Genomic DNA, 12,012 nt, shown 5'->3' with positions numbered 1-12,012 from the left:
TTATTGCTGTTTTTCTTGTAGTGAGGAAAGTAGAAAAATTCAGTTTACTTTAAGTTAGAAAAAAAATATTAAGTTAACAAAATTAAGGTTACAGGTGGATAATATTTTAGAAAATAATTTTTCTTTGTTAAATAGTAAAATTAGCTGCAGCTTTAGGTGGTTTTAATTAAACTTGTGTAGATTGGCCGAGTCCAAAAGCGGTCGTCGCGCCGTCTCTATTCGCTAATTTGGATTTTGAAAGCGAGTCATGGAACCGCAAATCCATGCTGGCGATGATGGAGGCGACGACATCGAATCCGTCAAGGAACTGCGGCGACAAATGGAAGCCCTCGTCTCCTCCCGCCGCCAGTCTCAACTCCACCTCGTCTCCTCCCTTCAGTCCATCGTCCCCGACCTCGTCTCCTCCATCGACGTCTCCCTCCGCATCATCTCCGCCTTCAACTGCCGACCCTTCTCCCCTACCCCAAACCCTAACCCTAAATCCCCTGCCGACCGCCACCAATCCCTCACGCCCCGCCGCCGCCCCCTTCCTGATGCACATCGCCTCCCCCGCACCCGGCCCAAGCCCGCACCGCCGCCTTCCTCCGATGACCAGCTCTCCGTCGTCCGTACAATTGTCGCAGTCTGTCTTCTGGAACTCGTCCCCTTCACCGAGATTGATTCCGCAGCATTGCTCCGGCGATTGGAGAATGACCAGTCCTCGGCCACCCCTGCCGAGAAGGCTGCTCTTGCCGAACTTGGTGGGGATCTTGGGCCAATATCTGCTGTCGAAATGGCGCTCCGGCGAATTTCTGAGGAAGGTGGGGGAGTCCAGTTGGAAGAGCTCACTGAGAACGGGAAGTCCATGCTGACGATTTCGGGCATCGACCGGAACAAGCTCCTCAAGGAGCTTCCCGAGAGCTCTTCTCAAGGCCAGCAGCTACCGTCACGTGTGTCATCTACTGAACTCAGATCAAGCAGGGGGGACACTCATGGTCAGGGTCCGGCAGTGACCGGAGTTGGCAACACTCCTATCATGATGCCAAGTCCATCACCCGATATGTGGATGGGACCTCCTGATGCTCATCTCGCTGGTATGCACCATATGTTTCCTGGTGGCGCCCCGCCCTTGGTTGGTCCAAGCGGCGGGCCTAGAGTTATGGGGATGATGGGGATGCCAAGGATGATGGGACTTTCTCCACTCCATAGGCCCCTCATGGCACCTGGTAACTCACCTGGTGGCCCTAATTCTGCAATGCCCAAACAAAGAACAGAGGAAGATGATCTAAAGGATCTTGAGACGTTGTTAAACAAAAAGACATTCAGAGAGATGCAGATGTCAAAGACAGGGGAGGAGCTTTTGGATCTGATTCACCGGCCTACTGCAAAGGAAACTGCTGTTGCTGCAAAGGTTTTAATAGCTCACCTAAAGTTATTACTTTTCTTAGGATTACTAAGGAGTCTCCATGAAGCATCAGTTTATCTGATTCGATATAGATGTTAAATATCATAGGACCCTTTTTTTACTTTAATTAAAAAGTTGCAAATTTTGAAAAGAATTATATTTTCCTTCATGAAATTTCTAAAATGTAACATTATATATTTTTTTCTATGAGCATGACTTTGGATGAAAATCCCAGTCTCACTGGAAATTCTTTTTAGAGGTTTAGCATTCTATTGACTTGATAATCTGTATTCCTTGTTTTATTTGTCGGACTAGTCATAGAAGAATTCACTATGATCGTGTTTAAGAGGAATATTTAACCGTTCTATTAATTAGTTAGTCATATTTTTCAGAATAATGGGAATACTTGACTTAATCTCACACCTATGTGTTTTGAGTAATAATCATGTGTAGAAGCTATATCTACATGGGTTGGTTGTAATCTCATGTGGTCAATACTATATATATATGTAACTTGGCAGAGGTATATTTCTCTATGTCTAGATTTTCTCCTTTTTGGTTATTTTGTAGGGAGATTGCTAATTTTATGACTGAAAAATGTCCTTCTCTCCTGCTTTCCTTGCCATAGATCTAAATTTTCTCCACATTTGATCTCCTCTTTTATCCCATTTCTCCCTTCCTCTACAATCTTCATTTTAGATACCCCAACTTTTCAATCCCCATCTCTTAGTCTTTTCCTTTGCTTCTAACCTTCTATATAAATACAACCAAAACAACTAGGAGATTAACAAATTATAAAATAAGAAGCATACCTAATTAAACTAAACTAATACGAACATTTACGAATGCTTAGAAATAAGATGATTAGCAACTTGGAGAATTTCTTTCAAAGATTTATTTTCCTTAAGACGAAAACCTACTAAAATAGTCAAAATAAATTCTTACGAAGATAAAATTAGAATTTCATAGATAAAATTAGCATTTCATATTTTGCATTATTCTTCCTTTTGAAGAACTCGAACATGTTGAGTGGGGAGACAAGATAATCTAGATCAAAATTTGTGAAACTGAGAATAGGTGCTAAGAAAATGGCAAAGAGGTGCCTTTGGATGAGGCGTCTTTTACACTTTTTACATCTTATTAAACATCTCACCAGTTATCTACTAATATTCAAGCATCATATATATGCGGAAGTTTCTTCGAATGGATTAGGTACCTTAAGTGTTTTCATGGGGAGTGCTAGTATATCAACTATGCTCTTGATCTTAGGAGTTGACTACACCACAGAGGGAATGCTTTAAGTTATTAGAGCTCAACTTATGGGCAAATCAACAAACTAAGATAAAAATTTGAATGGTAATTAGTTCTCTACATTGAAAATTAGATTAATGCTCAATTCAATTGGAATGTTAATAATAGCCATTAGTACTAATCTTTCTAAGAAAGGGACTAGTGAAATGAATATAAAATCTCTTGGAAGAGCTTTTGGGAAAAGCACTCAGGCTGAATGCAAACTGATATAGTCTCATATGTTGTACTCCTTATGTTTGCTATGTGCATTTGTATGTGTTTAATAAATTTAATTAGTCACTGCAATTTTTCTCCTAACATTGGCATGAATCTCTGCAATACGTCAACAAATCTATTATAGTACTTAGAAAAATTGAAAGTGATAGATAAATTAGTGGGTTGACAAGCTGTAGGCCTATAAACAACATTGAAACCATAAGCCGGGTTATAGAATTGTTATAACAAATTCAACAACTGTAATGGTAGAATTCTAAATCTTAATTTTTCACCTGTTACACATCTCAGATAGATTCTTGACAACCTCAAATTGACCATTAGTTTTAGAATAAAATGCAAATGAAAACTTAAGTTCAGTTCTATTGGTCACTAATAAACTTAAAATCCCTAACTAACACTATATTTGATCTGGATGACCCATGCAATCTTATTACTATCTTAAATAACAACATAACCACATCAGATGTTTCTTTTATTTTGTTATATGGAATGAAATATGCCATTTTTATTTTTTCATTAAAAAACCAACAAACTTAACATCCTTAATTGCCACTATACATTTGAATAACCCATGCAATATAATTTTTTAAAAAGAACAACTTAACTACATGAGATGCATTTCTTATTTTATTGGACCAAAATGGTTATTTCAGACGACAATTAAAGTATAACTATAAATTTGATTGGTCTAAGATAGCCTGAAAACAAAGTCCAAGATAGTCCTAAATTAAATTTCATGCTAAGATGTTCATAAAGGACGGACTATGGCATATAAAGACCCATGTTTTGCTTAGTGTCTTTGGCCATTAGGCACATGCAATATTGAGACACTATATTCTAACGGCTTATCTCAAGGATGGCCAAAATTTTTTATCTAGAATGAGCTCTATGGTCTTGTCTTTCTCAAAGTGATCCCAAAGTAACTTACAATTCACTTGTGTGCAATTCTTAAACCAAAAGATCTCTAAGTGATGCCCCGGAAATGGACAGGTGTGAACTCTTGAATAGGTAATAAAACCTAATTACAAAGCTAACTTAATCATGATGATTTCCACTGTAAAGGATAGTATTCATCCTTAACATGCTCAAATCTTATATCATACTCATCATAATGTGGTCACAACTGGATTCAATGAATTAGTCGTTTTGTTATCCTCACTTGGTTGATACTTCAAGATAAAAGTGTATCCTTGATAGAATTTAATCACTTAACATGTTTAAAACTTCTTCAATGATGAAACTAAGTGTTACATGCTCAGAATCATAGTTGGAAACTGGATCGATTCTGATATTGATAGGTCAGAATAGCATGTGGGCGGTCTGAGTTTGTTTCTCAGATTTCATATCTGAATTATGAGATTAAGCAAGGAAAATGACATAAAATTAATGGAAACTAGTGTAAAGCAATAACTGATGGAATTGGATGAGATTTGAAGAAAGTTGTTTTACTGCAAAAGTCTACCCAATCTAAAACCAGGAAAGAGAAATGAACCTTCTAACATATGCAATGATGGAGGAATAGAGGTAGAGGTTCACTAGATTATCAATAGCAGAAGAGGGGCGGGATATAGAAAATGACTCGATCTTGGTAGATCATGCAGGAATATCGAATAGGAGCGAAGAACATGCTCTTGGATTCTTCAGTTGGTAAATTGTGTGAAGAGAATAGGGTTTAAAGAACATGCTCTTGGATTCTTCAGTTGGTAAATTGTGTGAAGAGAATAGGGTTTAAAGAGCTAGGTTTTATTAGTAATTTACAATAAATAATTAAAAAAGTAATCTTGTTTACCTTAAAATATAGCTTATCACAATTACACAAGTAATTGAATTAAATTTAGAATAACAAGTTACAAAAATATAAGAAGCACCTCAATTAATTTTATATTATTAATATCAAAATGAGTGTCATACATTATATGGGAGCATTGGTTCTTGTACCCCTTGTTTGAGATTAATTTCATAGTAAATGATATGTCTCAGGTTCTTCAACTTTAGCTTCATTCATTGCTACTAATTATTGTTGTTTCTTTGCTTGGTTTAAGTTCCCCCCTATACCCAATAAATAAAATGAAGAGAATATATCATGAAGGTAGTGTGAATTGACACTTCATCTCTTTTCTTTTTATTGATTCATCACCTCACAGATAGAATTTGGCTGAGACAAACTTGTCGTATCACTAAATTGTATGACTATTAGTTGACTTACATTTATTTGTGCTAACATGATGTTAATATTGACTAATGATGTTCTAGTCATGCTAATTGATATCAATCTACATTTGAAACCATGTCAAAGACTAATCAAATGCGTTCTAAGTGGGTATCATGCGCTTTGTTATATCAAGATGTCATCAAAGACAACAATCAAGAACTTCTTATAAAGGATTTTAGGACTTTATTCATCACCCTTGTGAAGGTACATAACCCTTAGTAAGGTGCTTAAGGCATGACTAATCATTCATTTGTTCATCTTATGTTTTAAAAGTAGTCTTCCATTATTGACCGATTTTTATCCTGAATTTGACGATACCCACTATAGAAGTTAATTTTGGGCTGTTCGGCTCACACCACCAAGTTGACCATATCGTCGATTCTAGGTATAGGAAACATCTACTTGACATGAACTTGTTGAAGGAATGAGAACTTCTTATAAAGGATTTTAGGACTTTATTCATCACCCTTGTGAAGGTACATAACCCTTAGCAAGGTGCTTAAGGCATGACTAACCATTCATTTGTTCATCTTATGTTTTAAAAGTAGTCTTCCATTCCTGACCAATTTTTATCCTGAATTTGACGATACCCACTATGGAAGTTAATTTTGGACTGTTCGGCTCACACCATCAAGTTGAACATATCACCGATTCTAGGTATAGGAAACATCTACTTGACGTGAACTTGTTGAAGGAATGATTGTGAACACATTCACATTCTACATCTCTCCTTAGTTAATGTCAAATTTAAAACCATGTAGTCAAGCATGCCATCAAGTCTATGTTAGTGTATACAGATTCTGTAGGGATTTGCATGCGCCTAAAAACAATTTTAGCTGCATAAAATACAAGGAAAAGGGATCCCTCCAGAAGATCCATGCGAAACCATATTCGTTTTACTAATTATATCTACTGGAATCGAGGTTACCTTCGATACGAGCCCTTCGCAATCCCGACAACAACTCTTGCCTTCAAAGGTTGACGGATCTCAGCACGATCAGTGTGTTCGTGCCTCCACGGTATCCACACGAACACTGAGATGGAGAGGAACCAGATCGTGGTGCTAGCCACAATACTAGGTTCGACCAAGGTAGAAGAGAAGAGGAAGAAGATCAATAATCCTTCTCTCAAGAGCCTCTCATCCCTTTTTACATCCAACCATGGAATATGAAGGGTTTTTGGCTCTTGGGATTCCATGGAATTAATACATTTAATAATCTCATGCATGCCATGCATGATGATCATGCAACCCTCTTAATGATGCTCATGCAACCCTCTTAATGATGAGAGAATTAATACCCTATTAATCTCATGCATGATGATCATGTAACCCTCTTAATGGATTCGATTTGACTTGAGTCCAACTCGAGTCTCACTCAATCCGAATTGGCACTAAGGGCTGACACTAACAGATTCAACTGAGCAGATTCTCATCCTATATCTCTCCCCATAGAGTTGATGTTGAATTAAAAACCAAGGTTTAAAATATCGAGCTATGCCAAAGTTTCAATCTTGCCCTAGAACGATACAGTTTCAGTACCGTATTGTACCGTGCCAGTATAGTTTCGATATTTTTAAAATATAAAATATTAACTAAAAATAAAAATTTAATCAAAATATTTAAAAATAAAAATAAAAAATATATATTTTAAAAAATAATAGGATAATTTTATGAGGTTTTAATTAAGTCTATTTAAATTATCCCAACTATAGTTAAGAGTTGATTAAAATTATCAATCTAACTTATTATTAAAACCTAAGTTTAACAAAAACGATCCACGTTTTCGTGCCACCGGGGCATGTGTGGCCCACGCGACGCCATCGGAGGCATCACAGGACTCGGGCGATGCCTCCGGTAGCGTTGATGAATCGATCCATGTTTTTGCGCTACCAGGGCCCGCGCGACCCGTGTGATCGGGGCCCGCGTGGCCCACGCGATACCTTTGGAGGTGTCTCGCGAGTTCGACAATGTCTCTAGAGGCGTCACGCGGGTCCGGTGACGCCTCTGGATAGCGTCTTGCTTGGAACCGTTGGTGTCAGTGTAGGTTGGTTGGTGGAACAAGAAATTTTACCGGTATCGAACAAAACGGCTCAAGATTTCAATCCTTGTTAAAAACCATTCACCCAATTTTCATCTCCCAACAACTATACATGTGATAATTGAAATTTCATTATTTAGAGGGTTCTTGGAAGTGATTTAACAATTGTTCGTGGTTGTAGACTATTGAAAGAGTATTGCTTCTCAAATTTTTTTCTAAAGAGTTCCATAAAGTTTTACAAAGCCAATACATCAACATTCCTAAAAAGCAATAATTTTTCTTTTATTGTGTTGAGAAGAACTTTATTTTTGAAGAAAGAGCATAATCACATATAATATATCAAAACTTTCATTTGGTCTTGTATGCTTCTGCTTGTTATCTTAATTGCTGTTAAATAATGGAACTGGTATATCCACCTCTACTAGTATCCGGCTGATGGAACGTGTTATATTACAGAGGATTTTCATTGCTTAGTTGATATGTACATTGATATTTGATAAAATAGTTATGCCCACTCTAATTTTTATGAATAACCAAGGGCATTGTGCTTCATGGATTCAGTACAGACATCTCTTTTTTACCAAGCTAAAAAGGTCCCTAAAGATGATTTACCTCCAAACAGGGCCCTTGTCCAAAGACCTGGGCCAATACCCCTGAAAAGATTTTCCAGCATTATCATTGTATTTTTCATTACAAGATGTTTTCAATAAAACATTGGTGTACACACTTGAAAAATTTTGAACAAAAAAAAGTCATAAGGACCCTGATAGGCAGTCAGAAGACCGGCAATCTATTTGGTCTTTTGCAGTTTGCACTTTCCTTTCGCTAATAAACTGACAAAACATTATAATCTCTAGATTCAAGCATTTTGACAAAAGGAAATGATAAATGACTTGGTAATTTATTTATTTTTTAAAATGCATTACTTGTTTGTCTTGAGTATGATGAATATTTTGTGTTAACATGTTTGTTGGTTTTCCTTGTATCCTCCGAGTCTTATATCTTGAATTCATTTCTCAGTTCAAGACAAAAGGTGGATCACAACTCAAGGAATACTGTACTAATTTAACTAAAGAAGACTGCAGGCACCAATCTGGTTCTTTTATTGCCTGTGATAAGGTTAGTGGTGGTCTATGTTTTATGTATCGATAACTCAATTTGCTAATCCCTGATTCTTGCTGTCACTAGAATTCAGTTTCTATTGAATTTTGAAAGCTACTTTTACTCAAATGTCTGAAGTTGTATATCTACTTATTTCTTGTTAATCCATGAACTATCTTCGGTGCATGCTCAATCATGAACAAACTATGGTATATAATGGTTTCAATGTGTAGATGTGCAATCAGAGGCCAGTTCAAGAGTTTGGCCAGCTACTCAGTTATACCTCTGTCTAAGATAGCGATTTGTGAGTTCAGTGAGAAACTCATTTATCTGTCTAGGGTAGAGATTGATGAGTCATTTTCTGTCTAGAAAGTTTAATTTGGATGATTGAATAGTTACTTGAAGCAATCTAAGCCACAAGCTGTTAAGAATAGATGATGCCTTCACAAAAGACGAGATGACTTTCATCAAAAATGGACTCTTAACTGAGTCCATGATAGTCAGGTGCCATCAAATATATGTTGTCTAGAGATTCAGCATCAAGGGTCATGCATTTCACCCTCAACCTTGTTTTAGGTTGTTGAGAGGTATACAAATGAGGTGAAAGTTGTGAATACCAGGATGCTCAGTCAATAATTAATGAGATATGTATAGAGTTATGCTCATGTGATAGCTTGATATAACCGAGATGACGATCATCTTATTTTCTATGATAGAAAAGTTATGTTTTGTTAGAAAGTTGATGGATTTGCTCATGATGCACACCTATATATGGCTTCTCCAATAGTGTAGTGCAAGACACTCGTATAGTGCATGAAATGCAGATGGTCACATATAACAGAAACAAGTTTGGGGTTTTCTAACCCTTGGATATTAAATACAATTCATTTATTTTAAATTGTTCAATAGAGTGCATGGAATTGATATTGTCAACCAGATCAATGATCTACTTCCTCGACCTTCATTACTGGTGGACTGCCTTTGTGCAAAACTTTGGTGATGGGGAGATCTTCCAACTACTATATTAAAATTATGTCAACCTATAAAAAGCCCTGCACTAGAAGATGATGATGGATTAGATACAATCTTCACTTTCGAAGAGTTATGTTATGGTGGCAAATAAATAACAAGATGGGAAAGATTGTTCTGTTGTCTGTTCTCCAAGTTTTTTGAGGGTTGACATGACAAGAGGCCCCATATGGGTAACACCTAGTACACCTGAGGAGATCAAGATATTTCTAAAAACACTGAACAAATACAGATGCTATATCCATATCATATCTCAAGGCTGGATGATTGAATGGGAAAAAGAATCATCATTTGACTAGTTTGTTACTTATTGCAACCAAGATGTCATCTTTATATCAATTATCAAGTTTCTATTATCCTTGTTAATGACAGCAGGGGACTCTCAGGGATTGTTACCACAATGATGGTTATGAGTTATGACATATTGGAAGATGCGCATGACAATATTGATGATGCTCTCCATGACAATTCTCTTCTTCTCAAAAAGCGTCTTTCAATTCTCATCTTTGTGGGCCTGGTGAAGAGCCAAATAATGAGGGAAAGTAGGAGATGCTAGGAAGCCAAGTAAATTTATGGGAGGGTTTATAGTAATTTTCTTCTTAGTTTTGAGAAGGAAGTTGGGTGTTTTGATCTCCCTTTCTTGATATTTGATACTCGGACTATTTATCTATCCCTTCTTTTTTGTTACTTTTGAGTTTCTTCTTTTAACCCCCTGAAGGTTTTCATGTTTTTGAAAACAGGTTCATTTCCGCCGTATTATTGCTCCACATACAGATATGAATTTAGGTGATTGCTCTTTTCTGGATACCTGCCGTCATACAAAGGTTACCTTTTGTTTTTTTTCACTGTCTTCACTGTTTTTCATGTTTTCCTTCTCAATTTATATTGTTTATTTTCATGGCAGACTTGCAAATATGTTCATTATGAACTTGACCAAACTCCAGATGCTCCAATTATAATGGGATCTGCCAATCTTCCACCTCCAAAGGAACTAAAGCCCCAAAGGGCTGAATACTGTTCAGAAGTTGAGCTTGGTGAACCCCAGTGGATAAACTGTGATATTCGTTCATTTAGAGTGGACATTTTGGGGAAATTTGGAGTTATTATGGCTGACCCTCCCTGGGATATTCATATGGAATTACCATATGGCACAATGGCTGATGATGAAATGAGAAATCTAAATGTACCTGCATTGCAAACTGATGGTTTAATTTTCCTTTGGGTCACTGGGCGTGCAATGGAACTTGGGCGTGAGTGGTGAGTCATTATTATTTGCCTTCTTTTCAATGAACCTGCTGGTACTATGCTCTGATAGATGGATGATTGAAACCACACATGACTTCATGAATTCAGATAATAAACATGTTTAATGATCTCAAATATGCAACTGTTAATGTGTTATTTTTGTGTGTGCCTTGCACTATTTACGTCATCTACTTGATGTCTGATAATATCCACTGTAATTTTGATCATACAATACAAGTTTTCGTTATTCCTTTGTTTGAGGAACTTGAATGTGTTGGTTATATTTGCTATATATATATATATATATATATTTATATTTATATATATAGAGAAATGTTATGTTGCGCGACGAGGAATCCGCGATCCGTGCGTGACACCGCGACCCACCGCCGCTGTCGTCGCCCTTGCTGTGCCGTCCGACTACTGCCGGTCGCCGCCTCGCTGCCTCGGGCGCGATCGATGCGCCACTCGCTGGCGCTCCGTCCGGCGTCAGATTCCGGCCGGATAGTGGCCAGAATTCGGCATAATTTGGCCGGAAACAGGGTCCGCAGTGGCACGGCCACTGTCGGCCGTGATCGACCCTATTTCCGGCCAAATTCGTGGAGATTCCGGCCACTATCCGGCCGGAATCCGCCGCCGGACGGAGCGCCGGCGAGCAGCGCGTCGATCGCGGCCGAGGTGGCGGCCGGCCGGACGGGGCGGTGGGTCAGGGCGTCGCACACGGGTGTGTTGCGCAGGATAATATATATATATATATATATATATATATATATATATATATATACCAGTTTGCATTATGGGTGAGCATTTTGTTGTTCATCATAGTTTCTATCACCTGTCTGTTACCATATATATATATAAATAACAGTTTGCATTATGGGTGAGCATTTCGTTGTTCATCATAGTTTCTATCTCCTGTCTGTTACCATTTGACTTTCAAGTTGAAATACCTAAAACTTTGTATTACAGAATATGTTACTCGACATAGTCTATTAGTCGATGATAGTACTCACTGTAATGAAATCTTATTAGCTAAGGATGGACACCACCACTGACTGAATTAGATTGAATTAGCCACTTGTCGTCAGTATAATTTCATTCCTCTTATGGACCAGTGTGGAGCACTAGATTTCAAATTCCTCTGACAATTTTCAGCATGCATGGTTCACACCTCTTGGAACTTGGGCTGAACTGTGATACTGGCCTGCTATAAAAAATTAACTTGCTACTTGGATTTGAGCAACAACAACCTTCACTTGTAGGGTTTATATTGAGTGGTCAAACAAATTAATTGAAATATGAACCACTAATAGAGTATTTCATTATCACAAACTTCTTTGGCGATTCCTACCTTTATTGTAAGGTAACTAGTCAATTTTCAAACCAGTAGCACAATAATAAGGTATATGTTAGAACAAACTCAATTTTGGGTTAAACCCACTGTTCCCTCGAAATTTTAAACTTGATTCAAACTA

General features: G+C 37.5%; 2 protein-coding genes across 2 annotated transcripts in view; both read left to right on the top strand.

Moving 5' to 3' along the window:
- The first annotated feature begins 246 nt into the window (after window positions 1–246).
- LOC141836514 (putative N(6)-adenosine-methyltransferase MT-A70-like) overlaps window positions 247–12,012 on the top strand; it is an 18,632-nt gene continuing 6,866 nt past the window's right edge. The window contains exons 1-4 of the mRNA XM_074724021.1: window positions 247–1,390; window positions 8,183–8,281; window positions 10,033–10,116; window positions 10,197–10,549. Coding sequence (XP_074580122.1) covers window positions 248–1,390; window positions 8,183–8,281; window positions 10,033–10,116; window positions 10,197–10,549 — 1,679 coding nt within the window. The 5' untranslated portion in view covers window position 247. The remainder of the gene's footprint in view (window positions 1,391–8,182; window positions 8,282–10,032; window positions 10,117–10,196; window positions 10,550–12,012) is intronic.
- Window positions 10,997–12,012, top strand: part of LOC141836004 (putative N(6)-adenosine-methyltransferase MT-A70-like) — a 3,759-nt gene continuing 2,743 nt past the window's right edge. Inside the window, exon 1 of the mRNA XM_074723419.1 lies at window positions 10,997–11,080. Coding sequence (XP_074579520.1) covers window positions 10,997–11,080 — 84 coding nt within the window. The remainder of the gene's footprint in view (window positions 11,081–12,012) is intronic.

This window comes from Curcuma longa, chromosome 10 (genome assembly GCF_044706935.1).
Source record: "Curcuma longa cultivar G26 ecotype Majalengka, Jawa Barat chromosome 10, ITB_CL_G26_1.1, whole genome shotgun sequence".
NCBI lineage: Eukaryota > Viridiplantae > Streptophyta > Magnoliopsida > Zingiberales > Zingiberaceae > Curcuma > Curcuma longa.
This window is presented reverse-complemented; position numbering and strand designations above follow the sequence as displayed.